At 44.7% G+C, this 23,143-nt stretch overlaps 2 protein-coding genes across 5 annotated transcripts in view; one reads left to right on the top strand and one right to left on the bottom strand.

The window, feature by feature from the left end:
* Nucleotides 1–14,611, bottom strand: part of MMS19 (MMS19 homolog, cytosolic iron-sulfur assembly component) — a 33,514-nt gene extending 18,903 nt beyond the window's left edge. For both annotated transcript variants that reach the window (XM_007187416.3, XM_007187417.3), the window contains exons 1-3: nucleotides 14,457–14,611; nucleotides 2,358–2,406; nucleotides 286–386 (exon numbers count right to left, since the gene is read on the bottom strand). In XM_007187416.3, coding sequence (XP_007187478.1) covers nucleotides 286–386; nucleotides 2,358–2,406; nucleotides 14,457–14,568 — 262 coding nt within the window. In that variant the 5' untranslated portion in view covers nucleotides 14,569–14,611. The remainder of the gene's footprint in view (nucleotides 1–285; nucleotides 387–2,357; nucleotides 2,407–14,456) is intronic.
* A 337-nt stretch (nucleotides 14,612–14,948) lies between these two features.
* UBTD1 (ubiquitin domain containing 1) overlaps nucleotides 14,949–23,143 on the top strand; it is a 52,361-nt gene continuing 44,166 nt past the window's right edge. The window contains exons 1-3 of one of the 3 annotated variants that reach the window (XM_057530657.1): nucleotides 14,949–15,496; nucleotides 20,297–20,335; nucleotides 21,300–21,319. Coding sequence is in view for 1 of the 3 variants with exons in the window: in XM_007187413.3 (XP_007187475.1) it covers nucleotides 15,427–15,496 (70 nt within the window). In the remaining 2 variants the exon portion in view is untranslated. The remainder of the gene's footprint in view (nucleotides 15,497–20,296; nucleotides 20,336–21,299; nucleotides 21,320–23,143) is intronic. The other 2 variants (XM_007187414.3, XM_007187413.3) reach the window with 2 other exon arrangements.

Below are 23,143 nucleotides of genomic sequence, written 5' to 3'. Positions count from 1 at the left end.
AAACACTTTGATATTTCATTACTTTTCCACTCCATCTATGAAACACTATTTTGTCCATTTTACAAAGAGGGGAAGATATACTGAAAAAAACTGTCTAAGGCTACATTTGAAATCCATGTGTCTTGTGTCTCAATTCTTATCTTCTCTGCCACATATACCAGTGAGGAATGAAGACCCTGAATTAGGAGTTCATAGATACCTTATGTCCTCCCTCCCTCCCTGTAAAGCTGGCTTGAATAGAAAAGCAAGGCCTTGGCTCAGCACTCCTACTAGCGATGCCAGTACCTTCCTTCTCCAGGAGCAAGGAGTGACACTGCAGTAGCACCTGGGACAAAAGCTGGATTCCTCGTGCCCGAGTTCGGGGTTCTGGATTCTCTAGAGAGGACCTGGGGTAAAGTAAGATAGAGACAGCCTGACATTACCCAGTTCAAACTTTTGAAGTAAATATTTTGCAATTAGTCACACTCACCCCCTGGGCATGGAAGCCAGCCCAGGAAGGTATTCTGGAGGTGCTTAGCATTACAGACAACACTAAGGCCAATCCCCAGAATTAACTGGCATCATTAGAGGCATATGTGACACCACAGCCAACAGAAGTGTCCATCTCCAGGCACTGACTGGGCATGGGGCTTACTCCTTCTCATACAACTGTGACATTCCTCTGAAACACAGCTTAGCAGCTAACCACAGGGCTCAAGAGATGATTGGCAGCTGCAGCTTCTACCAAAACAGGAGGAGAATAAATATATCACTGTTAAAGCAACCACTATAGTCTTAGGGACCATATCGTCTTTATAACTGGAAGACCATTATGGTCTTTATAATTGGAAGTTTACAAAGTAAGATGGTCAGAGTAAAGGTTTTAACTATTTAGGATTATTGATATGGGAGGACCTAGGCTGAAGCAACAAGGAGGTGATTTATCTTCAAAACAAATCACAGGGATTACATTTAGACATACCAGAAGGAATCTAAGTAAATGCAGGAGGTAGAAGACTTCTGAAGGAGAACTGGCCAGGATACATGAATGTAACCTCAAGGTTAAGAGTATCTATAGCTAGGGGTAATGGGGCAAAAAGAAGCTCACGCTTGACGGGATCCTTAGGATAGGAACTTACAGAAAGGTAGAAGTAAAAAACTGTGCATTTAAAAATGGACCAAGGCACACAAATTCTCATAGCAGCATTACTCAGAAAAGCCAAAATGTGGAAACAACTCAGATATCCCTCAACTGATGAATGGTTAAACAAAATGTGGTATATCCATATAACAGAATATTGTTCAGCAAGAAATGAAGTACTGATACATGCTACAACAGGGATGAACTTTGAAAACATTATGCTAAGTGAAAGAAGCCGATCACAAAGGTTACATATTACTGTATAATTCCATTTATATGAAATTTTCAGCATAGGCAAATCCACAGAGACAGAGTAGATTAGTGGTTGCCAGGGGCTAGGAAGAGAAAGAAATGGGGAGTGATTGCTAATGGGCGTGGGGTTTCTTTTTGGGGTGATGAAAATGTCTTAAAATTGACTGTGATAAGGGTCATACAAATCTGTGAATACACACTTTAAAATGGTGAACTTTATGATAGATAAATTGTATCTCGATAAAGCTGTTATTTAAAAAAAATGGACCAAGGCCACAACAACATGAGTAGAAAGGCCAAAAGGTCTCTTATGTGGGAAAAATGCATAATGGTGACCTATTCCCCCACCTTCTCCCCAATTTTCTAGTTTTTTCTGTTTTAGAAGACATGCTAGCCATGACAGTTAACAACCTTCGTTACTAAGACTTGTCAATTTAAATGGTCTACCAAGTACGAAATATGAGGAAAGCAGACATTAGACTACAAGCATATAGTTCCTCTGGAGCTTGGAATATCTGGTGGTAACAGTGGTCTTCCAGCTGTTTTTCCAAGCCTTTTCCTATAGTGGGGAACCTGGTGCAAGGTCAGCCTCTTGACCACTCCCCAGGCTGGGCTCACAGCAGGTCTGAGTCAGATGCAGGCTGACTAGAATCCTATGGGGGAGGGTGGGTCTAAAGAAGCAGAAGAGGAATCCCAGCTCTAATTAACTAACAGTTGATGGCTTTCAACCACCCATCTCAGCCTAAACCGGTGGGCTGACCCAGGAGCTAATGTGACCCACAGGCGGTGTTCCCAACACTTCCTTAGGGGCCTCAGTCAGGTGGCAAGAATCATTTTTCAGGAGAAACACTGGCTTAGCCTGAGGTACTGATATGGGAGGGGGAGGAGGGTGTTGGGCTACAGTAGGAGAAATTCAGGACAAAATAACTTTTTCAGAGTGCAGCGCCAGGGCTGGAGACGGGTATTCTAGAGCAGAGGCTCTTACCCAAGGGCTTCCACCACTTGTAACACCGTATAGTTTCCAGATTTCACATCTAAAGGAAAGAAGAAAAAGAAATCTTAAAAAACAAAAATAAAACTCCATCCCAGGGTTCAATGGCTCTAATTACCAATGTTTTTGCCTACCCTAGGGCTTACACCATGGGGCCCGCCGTGCTTGCCAAGAGCCTCTCCTACATGAGAGGCATTTCTGTAACACTTCAAATATGCAGCTCCAAGTATAAAAACTGAAAAGAAAGTCAATATATCATTTGCAGGTAACCTGTTTATTTAGAAAATCCAAGAGAAATAAATGAAAAAATACGAAATAATTCATTAGGGTGGCTAGGTACAAAATTAATATGAAATTAAGAACTTTCACATACACACATACAATAGCCTGAAAAATTATATAAAGGAAAAAGGAGCCTATTTACAATAGCGACAAATAAAAATTTAAAGAGAGAAAGAGAGAGAAAAATACCTAGATATAAACTTAACAAAAAATGTGAGTATCTGGGGACTTCCCTGGTGGCTCAGTGGTTAAGAATCTGCCTGCCAGTGCAGGGGACACAGGTTCAATCCCTGCTCCGGGAAGATCCCACATGCCGTGGAGCAACTGAACCCGTGTGCCACAACTACTGAGCCTGCACTCTAGAGCCTGAGAGCCACAACTACTGAGCCCATGCGCCAAAACTACTGAAGCCCGTGCGCTCTATGGCCTGCGTGCCACAACTACTGAGCCCACGTGCTGCAACTACTGTAGCCCACGCGCCTAGAGCCTGTGCTCCACAACAAGAGAAGCCACCGCAATGAGAAGCCCACACACTGCAACAAAGAGTAGCCCCTGCTCGCCACAACCAGAGAAAGCCCGCGCGCAGCAACAAAGACCCAACGCAGTCAAAAAAAAAAAAAAAAATATATATATATATATAAATGTGAATATCTGAATGGTGAAAACTTTAAAGAACCAGTGAGAAAGTTACTGTGTAAAAAAATAGTACATAATTAGACAGGCAAACTCTGAAAAGGCAAACTCTGAGGGAGGGAGGGAAGGCAGTTCTTCCAGATAGTAAAGGATTGTTATAAAGTCACAGTAATTAAAATACTGTATAGTTTTGAATATACTTTCTGTTTTCCATAATAAAAGTAAAAAACAAAAAATAACCAGTGTAGTATGAGTTCATATTCAAGGAAATCAATGGTACAGAAATAGAATAGAAAATCCAGAAAAAGACACAAATACATAAGAATATGATTTTAAAAATCATATTTCAATTAATGAAAAACAGACTATTCAATAAATGGTGTTGGCATGATTGGGTAAATATTTGAAACAAACAAACAAACAAAAATACCAATGGCTCTGTAAATTTCAAATGGATTAAAGAAAAAAACACAAGAGAACATTTCTAAGTATAACATAGTTATATTTAGCCATAAAAGAAAAGATTGGTTAAAATCAGCTACATTAAAAAAAAAATTGGATTTTCTGCAAGGCAAAAACAAACAAACATCATAAGACAAACTGGGAAAAAATATTTGCAATTCTTATAACAAAGGGCTATTTTACCAATATAAAAAGCACTTCCACAAGTCATTGAGAAGAAAGACCAACAACCAATTTAAAAATGGGCAAAAACAGAAGATGCTCAACCATATTAACAACAGGAATGCAAATTCAACTCCCCAAAACGTTGGTTTTTAACATACTAGACTGGCGAAGATCAAACATTTTGTATCACGCTTATGTTTGGTGATGGTGCATGGAATTAAGGTACTCTTAAACACTGTAGATGGAGTAAAAATTGGTAAAACCCTTTTATGGAGCACCCCCCCCCTTTTTTGGCCGCGCCTGTGGGGCATGGAGGATTTTAACTGCTTGACCAGGGATTGAACCTGCGCCCCCTGCAGTGGAAGCGCAGAGTTTTAACCACTGGACCACCAGAGAAGTCCCTATGGAGGGCAATTTGAAAATACTTTTTAAATTAGAAATGTACGTAGGCTTTAACCCAGGGAATATTCTCAGAATTTATCCTATATACTTGTAAAAGTGCAAAATAATGCATGTACAAGTTTTTTCATTTCAGAATGATTTAAAATAGCAAATGACTGCAAACAACAAATGGCCGGGACATGGAAGCAACCTAAGTGTCCATCGACAGATGAATGGATAAAGACGTGGCACATATATACAATGGAATATTACTCAGCCATAGAAAGGAACGAAACTGGGTCATCTGTAGAGAGGTGGATGGACCTAGAGACTGTCATACAGAGTGAAGTAAGTCAGAAAGAGAAAAACAAGTATCATATATTGACGCATATATGTGGAATCTAGAAAAATGGTACAGATGAACCGGTTTGCAAGGCAGAAATAGACACAGATGTAGAGAACAAACCTATGGACACCAAGGGGGGAAAGTGGTGGGGAGGGTGGTGGTGGTGGTGGGATGAATTGGGAGACTGGGATTGACATATATACACTAATATGTATAAAATAGATAACTAATAAGAACCTGCTGTATAAACAATAAATAAATAAAATTCAAAAAAAAAAAAAGAAAGAAACAAGTTAAATAAGTTATAGTACATCCATAATGGAATTCTCTGTAACTACTTAGGAAAAAAATTGAAAAAAGACTAAGGAACCTATATATTTATACTGATAATGGGACAAGATTTAAAAGCAGAACATAAATAGAGTGTACATACATAGTATATAGTATGTGCATAGCATTGTTTTTAAAGGGAGGGAGAATTATTTCTATTTGTATTTATTTCTATCTCTAGAAGATGAAAGGAATTAGTAACACTGGTTGTCTCTAGGGAGGGACACAGTTAGCTGGGGGTTGAGAGGTAGACTTAAAAAAATGTTTTACACTTTGGAATAATTTTAGATTTAAAAAAAGGTTGTAAAGACAGTATAGAGTTCCTGTATACCCCTCACCCAGTTTCCCTGAATGTTACCATCTTACATAGTACATCTGTCGAAACTAATAGAGATCAGCATTTGTATATTACTTTTAATTAAACTCCAGACTTTATTCAGATTTTACCAGTTTTTCCACTAATGTAATTTTCCTGTTTCAGGATCCAATTAAGGACACCACATTGCAACTAGCCATCATGAATCCTTAGTCTCCTCTAGTCTGTGAAAGTTTCTCAGTCTTCCTTGCTTTTCATGACCTTGGTATTTTAAAGAAGTACTGGGCTTCCCTGGTGGCGCAGCGGTTGAGAATCTGCCTGCCAATGCAGAGGACACGGGTTCGAGCCCTGGTCGGGGAAGATCCCACATGCCGCGGAGCAACTGGGCCTGTGAGCCACAACTACTGAGCCTGCGCGTCTGGAGCCTGTGCTCCGCAACAAGAGAGGCCGCGATAGTGAGAGGCCTGCGCACCGCGATGAGGAGTGGCCCCCACTTGCCACAACTAGAGAAAGCCCTCGCACAGAAACGAAGACCCAACACAGCCAAAAATAAGTAAATTAATTAATTAATTTTTTTAAAAAAATTAAGAAGTACTTTATAGAATGTCCCTTGATATGGGTTTCTTTGATGTTTTCCTCATGTTTAGCCTGGGGTTATGGATTTGGAGAAAGAATAGCATAGAGGTGAAGTGCCTTTCTCATCACATCATATCATTGGTACAGTATATCAACGTGACTTATCACTGGTGATTTTAATTTTTTTTTTTTTAAATTATTTATTTATTTATTGGCTGTGTTGGGTCTTTGTTTCTGTGCGAGGGCTTTCTCTAGTTGCGGCGAGCGGGGGCCACTCTTCATCGCGGTGCGCGGGCCTCTCACTATCGCGGCCTCTCTTGTTGCGGAGCACAGACTCCAGGCGCTCAGGCTCAGTAGTTGTGGCTCACGGGCCCAGTTGCTCCGCGGCATGTGGGATCTTCCCAGACCAGGGCTGGAACCCGTGTCCCCTGCATTGGCAGGCAGATTCTCAACCACTGCGACACCAGGGAAGCCCTGGTGATTTTAATTTTGATCACTTGGTTAAGGTAGTGTCAGCAGGTCTCTGCACTATACATACTGTTACTATTTTTTCTTTTCCCACACTCTTTCCTTTGGAAGGGAGTCACTAAGTCCAGTCCACAGTCAAGGGGAAAGGGGAGATTAAGCTTCATTTCCTAGAAGGAGAGTATTTATCTATCTATGTTATTTGGAGTTATTCTAAGGAAGATTCATCTCTTCTCTTTCCTTCATTTATTCAGTTGTTTACATCAGCATAAGCTCATGTATATTTATGTTATGCCTTGGGTTATAATCCAATACTAGGTTATTTTGTTGCTCAAATTTTCCATCTTTGGCCATGGGGAGCTTTTTTAGGTTGGCACCAGTGTCCCTTTGACATGCCCCATCCTTTTATTTTTTTAAGTGCTTTCTTACTTTCTGGCACTACAAAATACTACAGGCTCATCTTGTAATTTCCCTGCCCCAACCCGTGAATCAGCCTTTTCTCCAAGAAGCCCTGGTTCCTTTTATTGGAGAATGGTATTAAAAACCAAGATCTGGGGGCTTCCCTGGTGGCGCAGTGGTTGAGAATCTGCCTGCTAATGCAGGGGACACGGGTTCGAGCCCTGGTCTGGGAGGATCCCACATGCTGCGGAGCAACTAGGCCCGTGAGCCACAACTACTGAGCCTGCGCTTCTGGAGCCTGTGCTCCGCAACGAGAGGCCGCGACAGTGAGAAGCCCGCGCACCGCGATGAGTGGCCCCCACTTGCCACAACTAGAGAAAGCCCTCGCACAGAAACGAAGACCCAACACAGCCAAAAAAAAAAATAAATAAATAAATAAATTAAAAAAAAAAAAACAAAACCAAGATCTGGGTGAAACTGTGCTCATTACTATTGGGGTGTCACTGCTTCTAGGCCCTCTTCAGCAGAGAGAGCTGGGAAATATATGTACGTATTCTAACCCATGTATACACACATATTATCATTATGTCTGTATCTACCCATATATATTAAACTAAACATAAGATCATATTAGTCTCTTCTCTAATCTAGTGCCACAGGGTTCATTCTAGCCTTCCCCCTTGCTTATCTGTAATTTATTTCTCTGACAGTGAGAAACCTGGTTCCCATTATCTATTATACCACTTATTATTCTTTTCAACACTAGTGTAGTTAATAAACTACTTTCAGAATTGTCAGCCTCTGTGAGAAACAAATTTATAAGCAGAGTACAGTACTTATGTACAGTTTTGTCTTTAGCCTTATAGTCTCCAGACAAAATATTGTTTTCCAAAGTCACTTAGATCAGCTTTTCCCCCCACCCCCTTTAGCAAGGATATATCATACACTAGTAATATAGTAAATTCATTTGTCACAGTCTCCATGCCATCTTGGGATGGAAGGGAGACTTCTCACTGTGGATCCTTTTGCACCTTTTGAATGTTGCACCATGTGAGTGTATTACTTATTTTTGAAAATGCAATTTTAACAGCACAATGGTAATTCACATAGATCTAACAGAATCATCTTGGGATAAATTTTCAAAGGAGAAACAAAGAGCAAAAGGTTAGCGATCTTCCTAAGCGTTTGATTAACGTAGAGGAGTTTTAGATCAGTAAGGTGTGGCAATCAGGGAATTACTTTCGCAGCCTGTTCTGGGTCCCCAACCCACCCACCTCTAAATGCAAGACCTAATTAGTCAGCTCTCGCCAACACCAGACTTTGGCTAGGTGAAAAACAGGCTTGAGAAAACTCCTAAACTTCCAGTCCCCCTGAAGTCTGTGGTCTCTGAACAATAGCTGTGAACTGAGCTGAGGCGCAGTCTGGTACTAGAGTAAGAAGTCCCATCTGACTGAGGAAGGGAGCGCTCTAGTTGGGATTCATAGCTCGTGACTGGCACCAATTTAGACATCAGGCACTCTTAGCCTTACTCGTGCCAGGATGTGGAAGGCCCAGTGCTGCCCCTGCTCCTGAGAAAGAGCCAAGAGAAAAAATGCGCAAGCTGTGGGGTGGGGGAAGGGGCAGCAGCTAGACTAAAAGGACAAACCAAGGCACTGACAGTTGTTCTACACCCAATTCCTTAGCGTCAGTACTGAAGAGAGACACCCATTTCTGGGTTACAAAGTTGCACCATTTGGGAGGGTGGAAAAGGGTACTTTTCTGGAACCTCCTGAACAGAACCCAGGAAACTCTGCTGAAAAACCCATCTAAAAAATAATTTCAGTAGCGGCCACAAGGGTGTTAGCACATAGGAAGCCACAGGGGACTGATAACTGTTACTGAACTGAACTGAACCATCCTTCTTCAGCAACACCGTCAAAGTCCTCTGTGGATGCTGGGCTAGGGACTCTCTTTGGAAGTACCTCAAGTGCTGTTAAGACAAAGTACCTGGGCTTCCCTGGTGGCGCAGTGGTTGAGAATCTGCCTGCCAATGCAGGGGACACGGGTTCAAGCCCTGGTCTGGGAAGATCCCACATGCCGCGGAGCAACTGGGCCCGTGAGCCACAACTACTGAGCCTGAGCGTCTGGAGCCTCTGCTCCGCAACAAGAGAGGCCGCGATAGTGACAGGCCCGCGCACCACGATGAAGAGTGGCCCCCACTCGCCGCAACTGGAGAAAGCCCTCGCACAGAAACGAAGACCCAACACAGCCAAAAATAAACATAATAAATAAATAAATAAATAAATAAATAAAAAGACAAAGTACCTGACTACTAGGCCTCACTCAGTCACCTCTAATTTTTTCATTAAAAAAAAAAATTGAGGTATAATTTACATACAGTGGAATGCACAGTGAACGTATAATTTGATTAGTTTTAACAAAAGTATACCCAGAGTAACCAACACCCCAATCAAGATATAGAATACTTCCACCACCAGAGAAAGTTTCCCTCACACTCTCTACTAGTCAGTCTCACTCCTATAGGTTGCCTCAAATTTTATAAATGAAAAAGAGTTCTTCAGCATTCAGTATACATCATTATGAAACTGGCTGCTTTACAATTACAAAGAAACATCCATTTGCATGTGATTTCTTGAATCCCAGTATATGGGTGAATTCTCCTGGCAAAGCCCTTTAGTCTTCATACTTTCACAAAGAATCCATCTTGAATTAATGCAGCACAAACATAAAAGTGAAGTACAAAAGTCATACAAAATTAGGAAAAAATGAAGAAATAATAAAGCTATTGCAACAGTAAATAAGAGTAAGAAAAATGGCAAATAAGGTGGCAAAGAACTAGAATCAGTATTTTGAAGATGTTTTCACAAAGGTGACTAAATCTAACATCTTATTCTAGTTCTGTTGAGCCTATCTTAGAAATGTCTTTCAAATTTTCGTCTTTTCCTTTTCATCCCTTATAACCAGACTATATAGGGACAGCTGTCAAAATAGCCTTCAACTCTTTAGTGTAATGAAAATGTTCTGTAATTTTTAGATAGTGGTGGTAGTTGTAGAACATTGTGAATATACTAAAAGCCACTTATTTGTACATTTAAATGGTTACAGTGGTGAATTTTATCTCAATTAAAAAAAAAAGCCTTCTGATCCATCCCTAATCTATCGAAAATGCACAATTACTTCCCTGCTCACCAATCTCCCTTTGCCCTTCATTGCCTAAGACCTGACTCCTTGGCTTGATGTCATTCACGATTTAGCCCTCAATCCCCTCCAGCCTCACCTTTGATCATAACTCCTATCATTCAGTCGCATGAAATCTCAACATGTCAAGCTCTTCCATATCCTTAAGTCTGGAAACACATTCCCTTGGTTTGGAATGCCTCTTTCCTGCCCTTGTCAGTCTGAGGAACTTCAACTCCTCAAGACCCAGCTCAAATGGCAACTCTTCTGTGAAGCCTTCCTTGATTCCCAAAACAGAATTACTCCCTCTTACATGTTCCTTGAATCATTCTTTAAAAAAACTGTCGGGCTTCCCTGGTGGCGCAGTGGTTGAGAATCTGCCTGCTAATGCAGGGGGCATGGGTTCGAGCCCTGGTCTGGGAAGATCCCACATGCCGCGGAGCAACTGGGCCGGTGAGCCACAACTATTGAGCCTGCGCGTCTGGAGCCTGTGCTCCGCAACAAGAGAGGCCGCGATAGTGAGAGGCCCGCGCACCGCGATGAAGATTGGCTCCCGCTTGCCACAACTAGAGAAAGCCCTCGCACAGAAACGAAGACCCAACATAGCCAAAAATTAAAAAAACAAAAAAACAAAAAACAAAACCCAAATGTTCAAGTACAATTGGTGTCTTTAAAAAAAAAAAAATTGTCATGTACGTTTGGTTTCATTTATCCATTCAACATTTATTGAATACCTATTACAAATCAATTACTGTGTTAGGACTGGAGAGAGAAATATAGACAGGGAGTTTTTAAGGAGCCCAGTCTGTTGGGGCAGAAAGACACTTAAAACAATCAAAGAACAAGTTCAGTGTTACCACAGTGACATAAACAGAGCCTGGGGTAACATAGGAAAGGAGTAAAATTCTTGGGTGTATGGGACCATCCATCACTAACTTTAAGTGATTAGTTCTCTTAACAATACAAGTTCTTCCAAATGAAAAATACCCGGAAGTACTGTTAATTATGCAATTGGACTCTAGGGATGAAAGAAGCTAATAAAAAGTTAATTTTCCTAGGAGTAGTCTCACTGGCATAAGAAAAATAAATGTAAGTTCCTTTCCCTATATAGGTTGGTCTAAGTTTTTCCAATGTGTCCAAGATTTGTTCTTTAAAAATGGACCTACTAGCACCTGCTAAATACCCACTCTTTCCTCAGCAGGGCACCAGTCCGTGTGGGGCACTGAGGAGTCGTCAAAGGAGTATTTATATGAGCACTGACACAGAATGCACAATCAGACCTCTGTCTGATGGAATTGCAGCCTCTTGAGAATCTGGAGTAGCAGCCAAGGGGGAAGGGGAGAGGGGGGAGGCTGTGAAGGAACAGGAGAGAGAAAAATCCCAATCAGGGCTAAGTTCCAATCAAGCTCTCAAAATGCCCTTTCTGCTGAGAATGCCACAGACATTTCTCAGAACTATATTTTACTTTTCTTTAACAGTTTTCTGGTTTCAAGAATAGTGGTCTCCTCATGGAATTACAAATGTAGGAAAATACAATAAAGACTGAAATGAAGGCAAATCCAAATAACCAAGAGGAAGAAAATTTATATCCATCACCTATAAATCCAACATGTTCAAAATCAGCTCCCTTCCCAATTTTTGGACCTAGTACTTTTCTTTTGCTCATCTTCAGGCTCAAAAGCTTGAGGTCATCTTAGAGTCCTCCCTCTCCTCCAAGCCCTATAACTAATTAGCCCTCAAATTCCAGATTCTTCCTTCAGCATCTTTTATTCCATTCATTTATACCACCTACTTATGCTAGTCTCCAGGAGACTATGGTGGTAGAAACAGGCAGGTAGGATGTGGAGATGTGTACAGAAGTAGCTACTAAACAGTCTGCGAATAAGTATGAGTGGTTGAGAAATAAGTACCACAAAGATTCTGAACTGTGAGATGATGTCTGGCTGGAGTAATCAGGAGACACTTGGGGGCAGGCAGTGAGCACTCAAGCTGGGCCTTTAATCCCAGGCCTAACTTTAATTAGATGGAGCCAGTGGAGGGATCTGGGAAGCAAAGCACTCAAGGGAACAGCAAATCAACGTGGCTGCCTGGAACTAAAGATCCAGGAGGGGAGTGGTAGACATTGAATGCCTGGCTGAGTAGCCTTTAACTCTTAGGCTGCCAGGTCATTTCTCTTCCATCATTTGCACCTTTACATCTGACACCTACTGTCATCAGGAACCCAGGTGCAAAACAAAGTTGGTGGTAGCTGCCTTTGTGATCATAGGACGTTCCTTCTGCAGTTACAATTTGTAGGAGAGGCTGCTGCTATGAGTGGCTGAATAGAAAGCTGGTCCCTTCAGCACTAACAAAGGTTGACTTAGGCTGGAGGATTAGAAAGCACATCTTATTCTGGGGATGCTTCAAAACTCTGTCAGCCTTCAACAACCCTAACTAAGGCTGTGATCTAAGATTGAGAATACTAATTTAATCCTTCTCAAATTCACCTTCACTATATGACTCCCTTGCTCAAGGATCTACATTGATTCCAGTTACCTACAATAGGTCGTTTAAATCCCTCTGTTTAGAATCCAAGGTTAGGCATCATCTAACCCCACCAAACCTTTTCAACCTTATCTGTTATTACCCCTCTGTTAGTTATCTGTTATTACCAACCTCCTTTCCTAATCAGGAGAGCTAAATTACAACAGGGCTAGTGTTACAGTCTTAGCTGAGCTAAATTTAAACTAGACAACAGTTTAGGCCACTTTTTTTTCAGGCATAAAAAATATAAATTCTACAAAAATATTTATAAGAACTTGGCAGTCTATTCATGCTGACTTCGCAAGTGTGTTCTGAATTTGAAGAACCCTAAATTACTGTGTTCATAATGTATAAATGTGAAAAAATAGTTACAAATAACACTTTTTATAGTAATGTTCTTTACCTTGACAGCGGGTAGGTGTAAGCATTTTTCAAAATCAGTGAATGTATGCTTAAGATTTGTACACTTCATTGAATACAAATTTTTCACCAAAATAAACTATAAACAAACCCTAGTTAATGATATGCATACCAAAGCAGTTAGAGGGAAGTGTACTGCTATCTGCAATTTAAATGACGGATAGATACATGATAAAGCAAATTATATTAAAATGTTAATGGTAGAATCTAGGTGGTGGGTGTATGTGTGTTTTTCTTATGAAAAAATTACTTAGACTTTGCTGTATGTTTGAAAATTTTCATAATAAAACATTGGGGAAAATGACATTGATAATACACTGTAGTTGTTAATCATAAGCACTGATGACACACTATACTGCACAAAGCTGTTAAGAAGTTAACTTAGTGGAAAGGCTACATCAGCCATTTACTTGCTCCTTGATGCTTCCATGTCACCCTGCACATACCTCTTACAGCCCTTTTCATGGTGTACTATCCGTTTGCATGGCAGTCTCTCCCACTACATTATAAGTCCCTGGCAGGCACAGATCTAGCGTAATCTGTATTTATACCCCTATTACTTTGCATCATGTTTGAAGAATAATGTGTTCAATAATGGTGGAAGGATTGAATTAAATTGAAATATTGCTAAGGATCAAAGTATTATACTTCTGGCAGATTCACATTATTCATTTCTCACATATTATAAAAGTGAATATGTTCAGTTTTCAAGGGAAATGTATCCTTTACTTCTCCCCAAACACGCAAAATTTCCAAAAATAGAGACAAAAATCATCTGTACTGACAAGATTATTTTGTATTCCATTACTTAAACACAAGGTCTGAAGGCCTCCTAACATTCAATAACTTTTTAAATTTTTTTTTCTAAAAGAATGAAGTCTCAGAATTCCAAAGAAATCTGTAATTTGTTTTATTCAAATCTTAGATAAGCTGTCAGAACTAAGAGATCCCTAAACTGATCAAAAGCAGGAAAGTGGAGTTCTGGGGAAAAGATAAAAACAAACTCCACGTTAAAAAGTCACAAAGCAAATTAATCAAGAACTTTACCAAGAAACGGAGGGAATGCCTTAAGGAAGATACGCAGAACTTCTCAGACTCCCCCTAGACTGGTTTCTCTCCTCCTCTCTCCAACTACAGCCAGTCAGATATCCGGCCGCCCGGCCACTCCCAGCATGCCACGCGACTGGAGCTGATGCCGCTGAAGATGCTTCTTGTCACATCAACTTCCTAGAAACAACGTGCTTTTGCGGCGTGAGCCCGTGATTCTGAACTGCAGAACCTGGGTCCGAGTCGCAGCTCCCCCACCGGCCTGGTCTGAGAGTCTCTTGCCCTCGCTGGGCCTGTTTCCTCATCTGTGAAATGGTAATTAATCTCCTGACCCCGGCCAGCGCACAGAATGGCTATAAACCGAGACAAGGGGCGTAAGGGCGCTTTAAGGAAGACTGCAAGCGACTCGCAATTTGTTATGGCTCTTAAGCACGCGGTATTCACAACCAGCCCCGGACCAATCTCTCAAAGTCACCGCTGTCCCTCACTCCCTTCCCGCCCGGCGCCTGTGCTGAGGCCGCTCCCTCCTGGAGGCCCCCAAGCGGAAGCCGTGCGGCGCCGTCGGCCATACCTGCAGCCACTTGGTCAGCGGGGCCCTCCTGCTGACCCATGACGAAGTCTTGCACGAGGCCCCACAGGGCGCCCGTAGGCAACACCGCCTCCAGAGCGGCGGCGGCGGCCATGACGCGAACTGGAGACCGTGGGAGGGAAAGTGGGAGGTGGCACGGGACGGGCCTCTCCGCGCACGCGCCTCCTGAGCCAATTACCTAGCGAAAGCTGAGGGGGCGGGGCGCTCTTTGGATTACGTGCCTGCCGGCTCCAGGCCAGGCAGTTCCAGGGAGGGATGGGACGGTCCCTCCCCAAGGGGCGGGGCCTGGAGTCGGGGCGGTGGCTCAGGGAGGGAGGGCGGCTGCTGGGCACGCAGCCGGGGGCTTTTGAGGGCGAATAATTCCCAGCCCAGCTCCCTGGGAGACTGGCGGTGGGGCGGGCACCTGGCTGGGTGGGGTCGAGGGGCGGTACGCACCCTGGGGGAAACCAATGAGAAAACCAGGCCGGCCCAAGGGGGCGGTGTCGTCGGTCACATGCGCACCTGGGGGGGCGGTGCCGCCGGCGCGGGCACCGAGAGCCGATGGCAGGGAGCGGGGCCGGGCTGGGGCGGGGTTAGGCAGGTGAGTGACAGGCTCCGGGGGGCCGGCCCCAGCTGGGAGCCCCGAGCGAACCGGGAGTAGCTGCGGCGGTGCCCGCCCCCTCTCTCCGCCCCTCCAGCGGAGCTGGTCTCCGGCCGGGCACCGTCGCGGGCCCCCCTGGCCCGGCCACCTGGGACTGTGCTGGGTAGTCGGCCACCTCCCTCTCCCCCCTCGCCCGCAAAGTTTGTGGCGAAGCCGGTGCAGGGGTAGAGCACGCCCCCGGGGGAGATCGGGGAGCTCCGGATGCCGGGCGGCAGGAGCCGTTGACCCGGGACGCCGCCGTCCGGGGCAGGAGCGCGGAGCAGCCGACCACCACGCCGCCTCCGGTGCATGGGGCCCGGCTGAGGAGCCAGCATGGGCAACTGCGTGGGGAGACAGCGCCGGGAGAGGCCGACCGCCCCAGGACACCCCCGCAAGCGAGCAGGTAACGACAGGGAAGGGAGCAGGGTCGTCGGCGCCCCGCCAGTTGTCCTCCTTCTTGCCCGAGACTTGGGCTTCCCGAGCGACCTCCCACGGCTCCTGGCGCCTGGGTTTCTCCGATGGCTGCTCCGGAGCCAGACGGGGTCCCCCTGCCCAGCCCCGCGGGCCGGGGGAGCCGAGTTGGGGCAACGGCGAGCGCTGACCCGGCTGCGAGCCCAACTCGCTCCAACTGGGAAGCTACGGGTGGGGGTGGGGGCAGGGGCAGGAAATGTTTGCAGACCGCAGCTGGGCCGGCGGCGGGGAGGAGAGCCCCGGGCGGGGGCGCCGCTGGCCCGTCAGCGGTGCCGGGGTCGGACGCCCGCCCGTCGGGGCACGGCGCCGGCGGCCAGGCGTCCCCAGAACTCGGAGCGAGCGAAACGAGAACAGTCGCTCCTTCCAAAGACTGTGTCATTATCGGGCTGCAGATCGTGTCTGCCGGAATCCGACTTGCAAAAGCAGCGCAGGACTCTGGGAAAGAAATCTTTATTTTTCCCGCAGGGCTTTTTAGAGCCTCCCGGTCGTCTGAGAGTCTAGGAAATGTGGGGTGCGGGGTGGGAATCGCACTCGGGTTGTTGGGATCCTTCCCAGCCTTGGGAATGGGATCTGCTCCCTGGTGATCCGCGAGGGCCGGCAGCTCCTTCTCACTTTCTGGGTACACTCCTCCTATCCTGGCGCTTCGCCTGGGTAAGAGGTCTGGCGGTCGTTTCCCCGGGTCTTGTACTCACTTCACTTCCTTCTCTGAGGGTGTTGCGAGGGCCTTCTGAGAATGATAAAATCTTAGACTTTAGAGCTGAAAGAGACCTTCGAAACTTGTCTAGAGTCCAGATAGACCTACCTTCTCTTGTCTATGAAAAGCCCAGATCCAGAGAGGTTGAGCAGCTTGTCCCCAGCCACACAGCTAGTCAGTAGTACAGCTGAGGCTAGAATGCAGTCTCCTGTTCCACTCAATTGCCACATATCCCTTTATGTAAGAGGAGCCACAGGCAGAGCTGTTAATGAAGTAGAAACTCTAGTTGGAGTTTCCTGTCTCCTTTGACACTGAAGGTTTGTGTTGCTTGAGTTCCGGAAACTGGGACGGAAGATGAGGGGAAACATGGGGGAAGCAGGGAAGGATGTCTGTGTGGTGGACAGGATGACTTGTGCAAGAAGCAACATGTGTTTATAGGGAGGACGACGTAAAATTTAGCATTAAGTCCTCTTGTCTGAGGGCAACCCTGGCCATTCTTCTGACTGAGGAAAGTTGATTCTCAAATCCAAAGGCTTTCTTCCTTTCATTCATTCACTTATTCAACAAATATTATTTATGTGCTCAGCCCACATAGTTGATTTGTAGCATTTTTTATTGTTGACAACCCTCTCCCATTTGAAGCTCCAACACTTCCCCCAACTTTTCCCTCCTTGGCATTATTTTTTTCTTTGATCACTCCCGCCCGCCATCACCTCCTAGTGTGGGACGCCCATGGTCAGTTTGACATTCCGTTTGTTTCTCTCATCATGCTCCTTCCCAGAGGAATCTTACTCAGCCCCCCAACTTGTCCACTGGGAAGGCCCCTACGCTGTATCTTCAACTATTGCCTCTCCAACCCCAGACTCATATATCTAAATGCCCACTGGACACAGATGTAGTTAACCTCAGGTTCAACAGTTCTAAAACCAGCTCTGCATCTCTCCCCCTCAGCTAGCTTCCTTTTACTCTTCCATTCTTCCAGCTGCCTAAATTTATACTTTGAAGAATTCTCTCTGCTGTCTTTGTCTCCATGTCCTGGAGGAGTCATTCGCTGGGCCCTGCTGGTTCTTCCTTCAGCAGGTCTTACAAACCTGCCCCTTGTCACCTCAAGGCCAACTCATCTCCCAGACTGAAGTTAGTTCCCCACCAACGGCAAGTACCTCTTCAGTTATTCATCCAGTGCCTGCACATGGTAGTGTCCCAGAAGGCATTTGTTAAATTAACCTGTTCTGAACCCTGTAAGTTCTATGTTCAGAAATCTTTCTGCCCCTCCCACTCCTACAAGAACTTTTACTTTCAAGGCTGTTCAAGTCTGGTCCAGTCCTACCTTTTAAGGCGTGATTTCTCTCTCTTCTTTGATATTAATGTCACCTGTGTTTGCTCATGCCCTTTCCGCCTTCTTATCAAGAGCCTTTCTTCTCTTCAAGGTCCACCTCAAATCCCTTATCTTTCTGGAAGCACCTTGCCTGACAAGTCCCCCCCACCCCCCAGCAAACATGATTGCTCTTTCTGAGAACTCCTGCAGTCCCATTATACCACTTACTTAACAATTATCTACTCCATATTATTAATCATTTCTTTGATGTTACAGTCATATCAGCAACTGCATTGTAAGCCTTGAAGACCTTGTGTGTGTGTCTGTCTCTCTGTCTCACTCACTCATATAGTTACACACACACACACACACACACACTAGGCGCTTAGCACAATGACTTGTACAGAGGAAGCACTCAATATTTGTTGATTTTAAAAGGCTTACACGGGAATTCCCTGGCAGTCCAGTGATTAGGACTTGGCTCTTTCGCTACCGTGGCCTGGGTTCAGTCCCTGGTCGGGGAACTAAGATTCCACAAGCCATGTGGCGCAGCCAAAAAATAAATAAATAAATTTAAAAATAAATTAAATAAATAAATAAAATTTTCACCTAAATGTTTTACTGAGGTATATATCTGCATTTAAAAAAAAATCTGCTAGTGTATCTCTATTTCACTTCTCTGGGTCCTACTATGAATAGCTTTATTCATACAGTCCAAAGCCAAGGGGAACTCTGGAGGATGACAAGTTTGGTATAAGGGACGGACTCTTTCTTTTTTTTTTTACCTTTTAAGTTATTTATTTATTTATTTATTTATTTATTTATTTATTTATTCTTGGCTGCGTTGGGTCTTCATGGCTGCATGCGGGCTTTCTCTGGTTGCAGCGAGCGGGGGCTGCTCTTCACTGCAGTGCACAGGCTTCCCATTGCGGTGGCTTCTCTTGTTGCAGAGCACAGGCTCTAGGCACACGGGCTTCAGTAGTTGCAGCACGCAGGCTCAGTAGTTGTGTCTCACGGGCTCTAGAGCGCAGGCTTAGTAGTTGTGGCGCTCGGGCTTAGTTGCTCCACAGCATGTGGGATCTTCCTGGATCAGGACTCGAACCCATGTCCCCAGCATTGGCAGGCGGATTCTTAACCACTGCGCCACCAGGGAAGCCCGGGACGGACTCTTTCTTAACTTCACAGCGTGAACCTGGCATTCCTGTGACATCTGCAATTTACCCTTTGACAAGGACATAGTTTCATGTTGTAAGACTAATGCCTAAAACTCCCCCTGCCTCCCACCATAACTCTTATCTTTCCTTCGTAACTCTTATCTTTCCTTCGCCACCGCCATAGTGGGAAGAAACCCTCAACAGAGAGCTAAAACCTGACTTCTAGGTCTAGGCCTGCAGCTGGGTAACCCTGGGCAAGTCATTAACCCTCTCTGGGTCACACTTGCAATATCTCAGAAAGGGAGGGGGCTGTACCAGATCATTAGAGCTGTTTTTATCATCTTCACAAAGGCAGATGTTCTACACTGGAAAGTTAATGAGCTGAAATCTTATGCATTCTTATGTCACTCTTTGGCCTTAGTTCTGTCTTCCTAGTCACTTGATGGGTGAAGCAGAGACACAAGGCCTACCGGTCAGGGAGTCTTCCAAGAGCTAGAAGGATTAGGCGGTACTCTCATCTCATCAAGATTTGTGGTTGTCACTCTTTTTTTTTTAACCTATTACTCTTAATACATTCTCAGTAGGTCTGAGTTCTCCCCTTCAGGTGCTGGGTGGTCTTTGCATGCTCCAGAGAATGCGTGGGGAATTACTCCTTTGGGGGGCTCCCACCAACCCATGCATATACCCTGGATAGAGCCGATATCTCTGCCCATGAAGTGGGTGAGGCAGCCCCTCCCCTGCCCATCCCAGGGAGAAATAGAGGTGGTAGAACAGGCAGGTGTCTTGCCCAGTTCCACCCTTTGAGAATGTGGCAGGGCTGAAACCCAGCTATCTGTGATGTGCCAAGCATATCCACTTACGTTCTGGAATCTCAAGCTCGGGGTGGACAGACCCAGGGCCCTGCTTTGGGCTGGCTGGGCTTGGCCCTGTGGTTGCAAGAGAGCCTACTTCTCATTGTGTGGGCTGCTGTGGCTATTCTTGAGGGAGTAATTGGGCAACTTCTCCATTTGCTCAGTAAATATTTACTGAGCGCCAGGCACATTGCTGGCTGTGAACAGACAGGGTCCTTAGCCACATGGAGCTTATAGTTTTGGGGGGGGCGCAGACAGTAAACACACAAAGTGTGTGTGATCATACATAGAAATCTTGTATGATAATACATACAATTTTGTATTATTATATATGCTGGTGACTCCCACATGTATAATTTCAGCCCAGTTTCTCCAACTCCAGCCTTGTATATTTTGCTGCCTGCTCAACACACCTAATGTCTAAAAGCCTTCTCAGTTTAACATTTCCAAAACAGAATGAAGGCCCACCCCACCCCCTGTCCTCCCAAAGTCAGCTAATGGTGATTTCATCCTTCCAGTTGCTCAGGCCCCCAAAACTCTAATGTCATCCCTGACTCCTCCCTTTCAATCCCACCTCCGCTTAATCAATAGATCCTGTTGTCTTTGCCTTAAATGTATCCAGAACCTGACTCTCACCATCTTCACCACTTTCACCCTGGTTTAAGCTACTATCGGCCTTTTAACTGACCTTCCTGCTTCCTCCCTTGTCTCCCGACAGACTATTTTCATCACAGCAGCCAGAGAGATGCTGTAAACTGTAAGTCAGACTTTGTTACTCCTTTGCTCCCCGTCTCATTCAGAGTCTTTGTGTTGGCCTACAAGACACGATAGGATTTTCACCACCTTGCCTTTCCTCAGCCATCTCTTGTTCTTCATCCCATTCCACCCCCTGAAATCTGAATGGGTCCCTCTCTCTCCTCCTCCAAGGCTCCTCCCTTCTTGTCAGTCAGGGCCTCCCAGGCCGTCCTTTTTAAAACTGATCCTCTTCCTTCCACTACCTGCTCTCAGCATTATCTACCACCTTTTCCCTATTTTATTTTTCTCCCTGGCACTCACCACCACCTGACATTGGCTATCTCCCCTACTACGTGTGACCTGAGATTTTTATTTGTTCATTCCATGGCGCCTAGAGCAGCACCTGGCATGTAGTAAATGCATAATAAATATTTGTGGATGAAGCTAGTGTGTAGAACAGAGTGGGTAAAGTCTGTAGAAGAGCAGGAATGAGCAGCCCTGATTGCTGTCTTGTCTTAGGTAGGTGGATGTATCCTAATGGGCGGATTTAACTGCAACCTCAAAGTGGTGTTCTGTTCCTGGGACTGGCTTCTCTCTCGCCCCAGGCCTGGGTAAGGTCTCAAATACCTGGGATGTAATTTCCCGTGGTTTGGGAGCCTCTTGCTAGGAGATGCTGGGGCTGAAGCAGGAGGACAGAGTGAAGCCCCTTACTAGGGTCCCAACCAAGCAGTTAGCACTTTCTTGTTATTTTACGTGTGCAACTATGTAAGAGTGGGCCCTTCTCCCAGGCACACATGGTATTTGTGGTCATTAACTCAAGAGGTGGGTGTGGGGTGGTCTGATAGAGTGTGAGGCAGGAAGGCGGGTGATGTGGATTCCAGGCCTCTCTACCCATCGAATTGACTTGCTGGGGAATTTTTAGAATCATAGAATTTTAGAGCTGAAAAGGAACTTAAAGATTTCTTTAACCTCTTTTTCTTTTCCAGCTATTAAAAAGAGAATAAAGGTATGTCTACTCCCTGCCAAGTTCACAGAAATATGGTGCAACCTATATAAAAACTGCATAAGCTCCTTTAAGTTTTGAGTATGCTAAGGTCAAGAAATTGTGGTCAAGGTTGAGCGTATTCAAAAGGGAGGGGGTGTGGTCTCTTTGCCACTTTCTTGAATGGTGATCTTGGGCAAGTCATTTGTTTGCTCAGTTAATCATCTCTTAAAAAAAAAAAAAAAAGATGATATTTCCAGTTTACTTCAGAGAGATGTTGTGGGGATAAAATAAACTAACATTGTTTTTAAAATTACTTTCATGGCTTAATGGTCTGCTCAAATATGAGGTCCCAATCCAGAGTGTCATCTGCCATTGATGGGAAATAAGGCCTTGGTTCTCTGCTCCTTCCTAGTTGTGTGTGCAACTTTGGACAGGCCTCTTGATCTCTTTGAGCCTCAGTTTCCCCATTTGTACAATGGGATGACTGCTGCCCTGCTCACCTCCCAGAGAGATTGTAAGAATCAAGTGCGATCCCAGATGAAAAGAGACTTTGTGAACTTATGAAGTTCCCATTATTCAAAGGTAGAGGATTTTTACACACAAAAACCATAGCCAGTGATTTTCCCCAGATCATTGAAGCTTACTCTTTTTTAAAGAGCAAAACTATAAAAGAAATGTTTAAAAACTATTTTTGGATGGGAATCTTTCTGAAACGGATGATATGCTTCCCAGCAAAGTATACTGAGCATGAATAACCTCCTCTTTGCAACTTGGGGGGTGTTGAGTTTGGACCTGTATGTACAAAGCCCTGCTTGGTGGAGATGGGGACCACAAAAGCCTCTTTCTCTCAAAAGCCTTTATTTCTGAAAGAAGGTGGGGGTGAACTGGTGGCAGGTGGCAGGTAAATTGCTGAGGAAGAGCCCATAACACAGTGGCCTGCCTTGAGGTCCCAAGCAGTATTGATGTGGGTAGGCTCTTGAACCCTGTTCTGGGCTCTGAATGAGAATAGTGGGTCCTGCCTGATCAGTTACTGTACTCACGACAGTGTGAGGCCCCCAGGCTTTTCAGAATATAGGGCATTGGGTCCCAAACTAAATGGTTCCCAGCTGCTGTGCTTCTGGGGTTCACGTTTCCACCTATAATTGTTGCTCTGTCTTCTCCCTGGTAGTCAGTGTCACTTTTTTTTTCCTCATTAAAAAACTTGTAGTTAAATATACACAAGATAAAATATACCATTTTAACAACTTTTAAGTGTACAGTTCTGTAGCATTAAGTATATTCACATTGTTGTGCAGCCATCACCACCATCCATCTTCACAACTTTTTCATCTTCCCAGCTAAAAATCTGTACCTATTAAACACAGACTCCCCATTCTCCCCTTCCCCAGCCCCTGGCAACCACCATTCTGCTTTCTGTCTCTATGAATTTGACTACTCTGAGTACCACATAGAAGTGGAATCAGGCAATATTAGTCCTTTTGTGTCAGGTTTATTTCACTTAGCATAATATCTTCAAGGTTCATCCACGTTGTACATGTGTCACTTGCCTTGCTTTTTAGGGGTGAATTCTATTGTATGTCTGTACCACGTTTTGCTTATCTATTCGTCTGTTGATGGACACTTGGGTTGCTTCCACCTTTTGGTTTTTGTGAATAATGCTCCTGTGAACATCGGTGTACAAATATCTGTTCGAGTCCCTGCTTTCAGTTCTTTTATGTGTATGTCTAGAAGTGGGATTGCTGGATGATATGTTAATTCTGTGTTTAATTTTTTGAGGAACCGCCATACTGTTTTCCTCAGCGGCTGCACCATTTTACATTCCCACCAACAATGCACAAGGGTTCC

Source organism: Balaenoptera acutorostrata, chromosome 16 (genome assembly GCF_949987535.1).
Source record: "Balaenoptera acutorostrata chromosome 16, mBalAcu1.1, whole genome shotgun sequence".
In the NCBI taxonomy this organism is placed as follows: domain Eukaryota; kingdom Metazoa; phylum Chordata; class Mammalia; order Artiodactyla; family Balaenopteridae; genus Balaenoptera; species Balaenoptera acutorostrata.
Note: the sequence above shows the minus strand (reverse complement) of the source record. Positions and strands in the feature narration are given on the sequence as shown.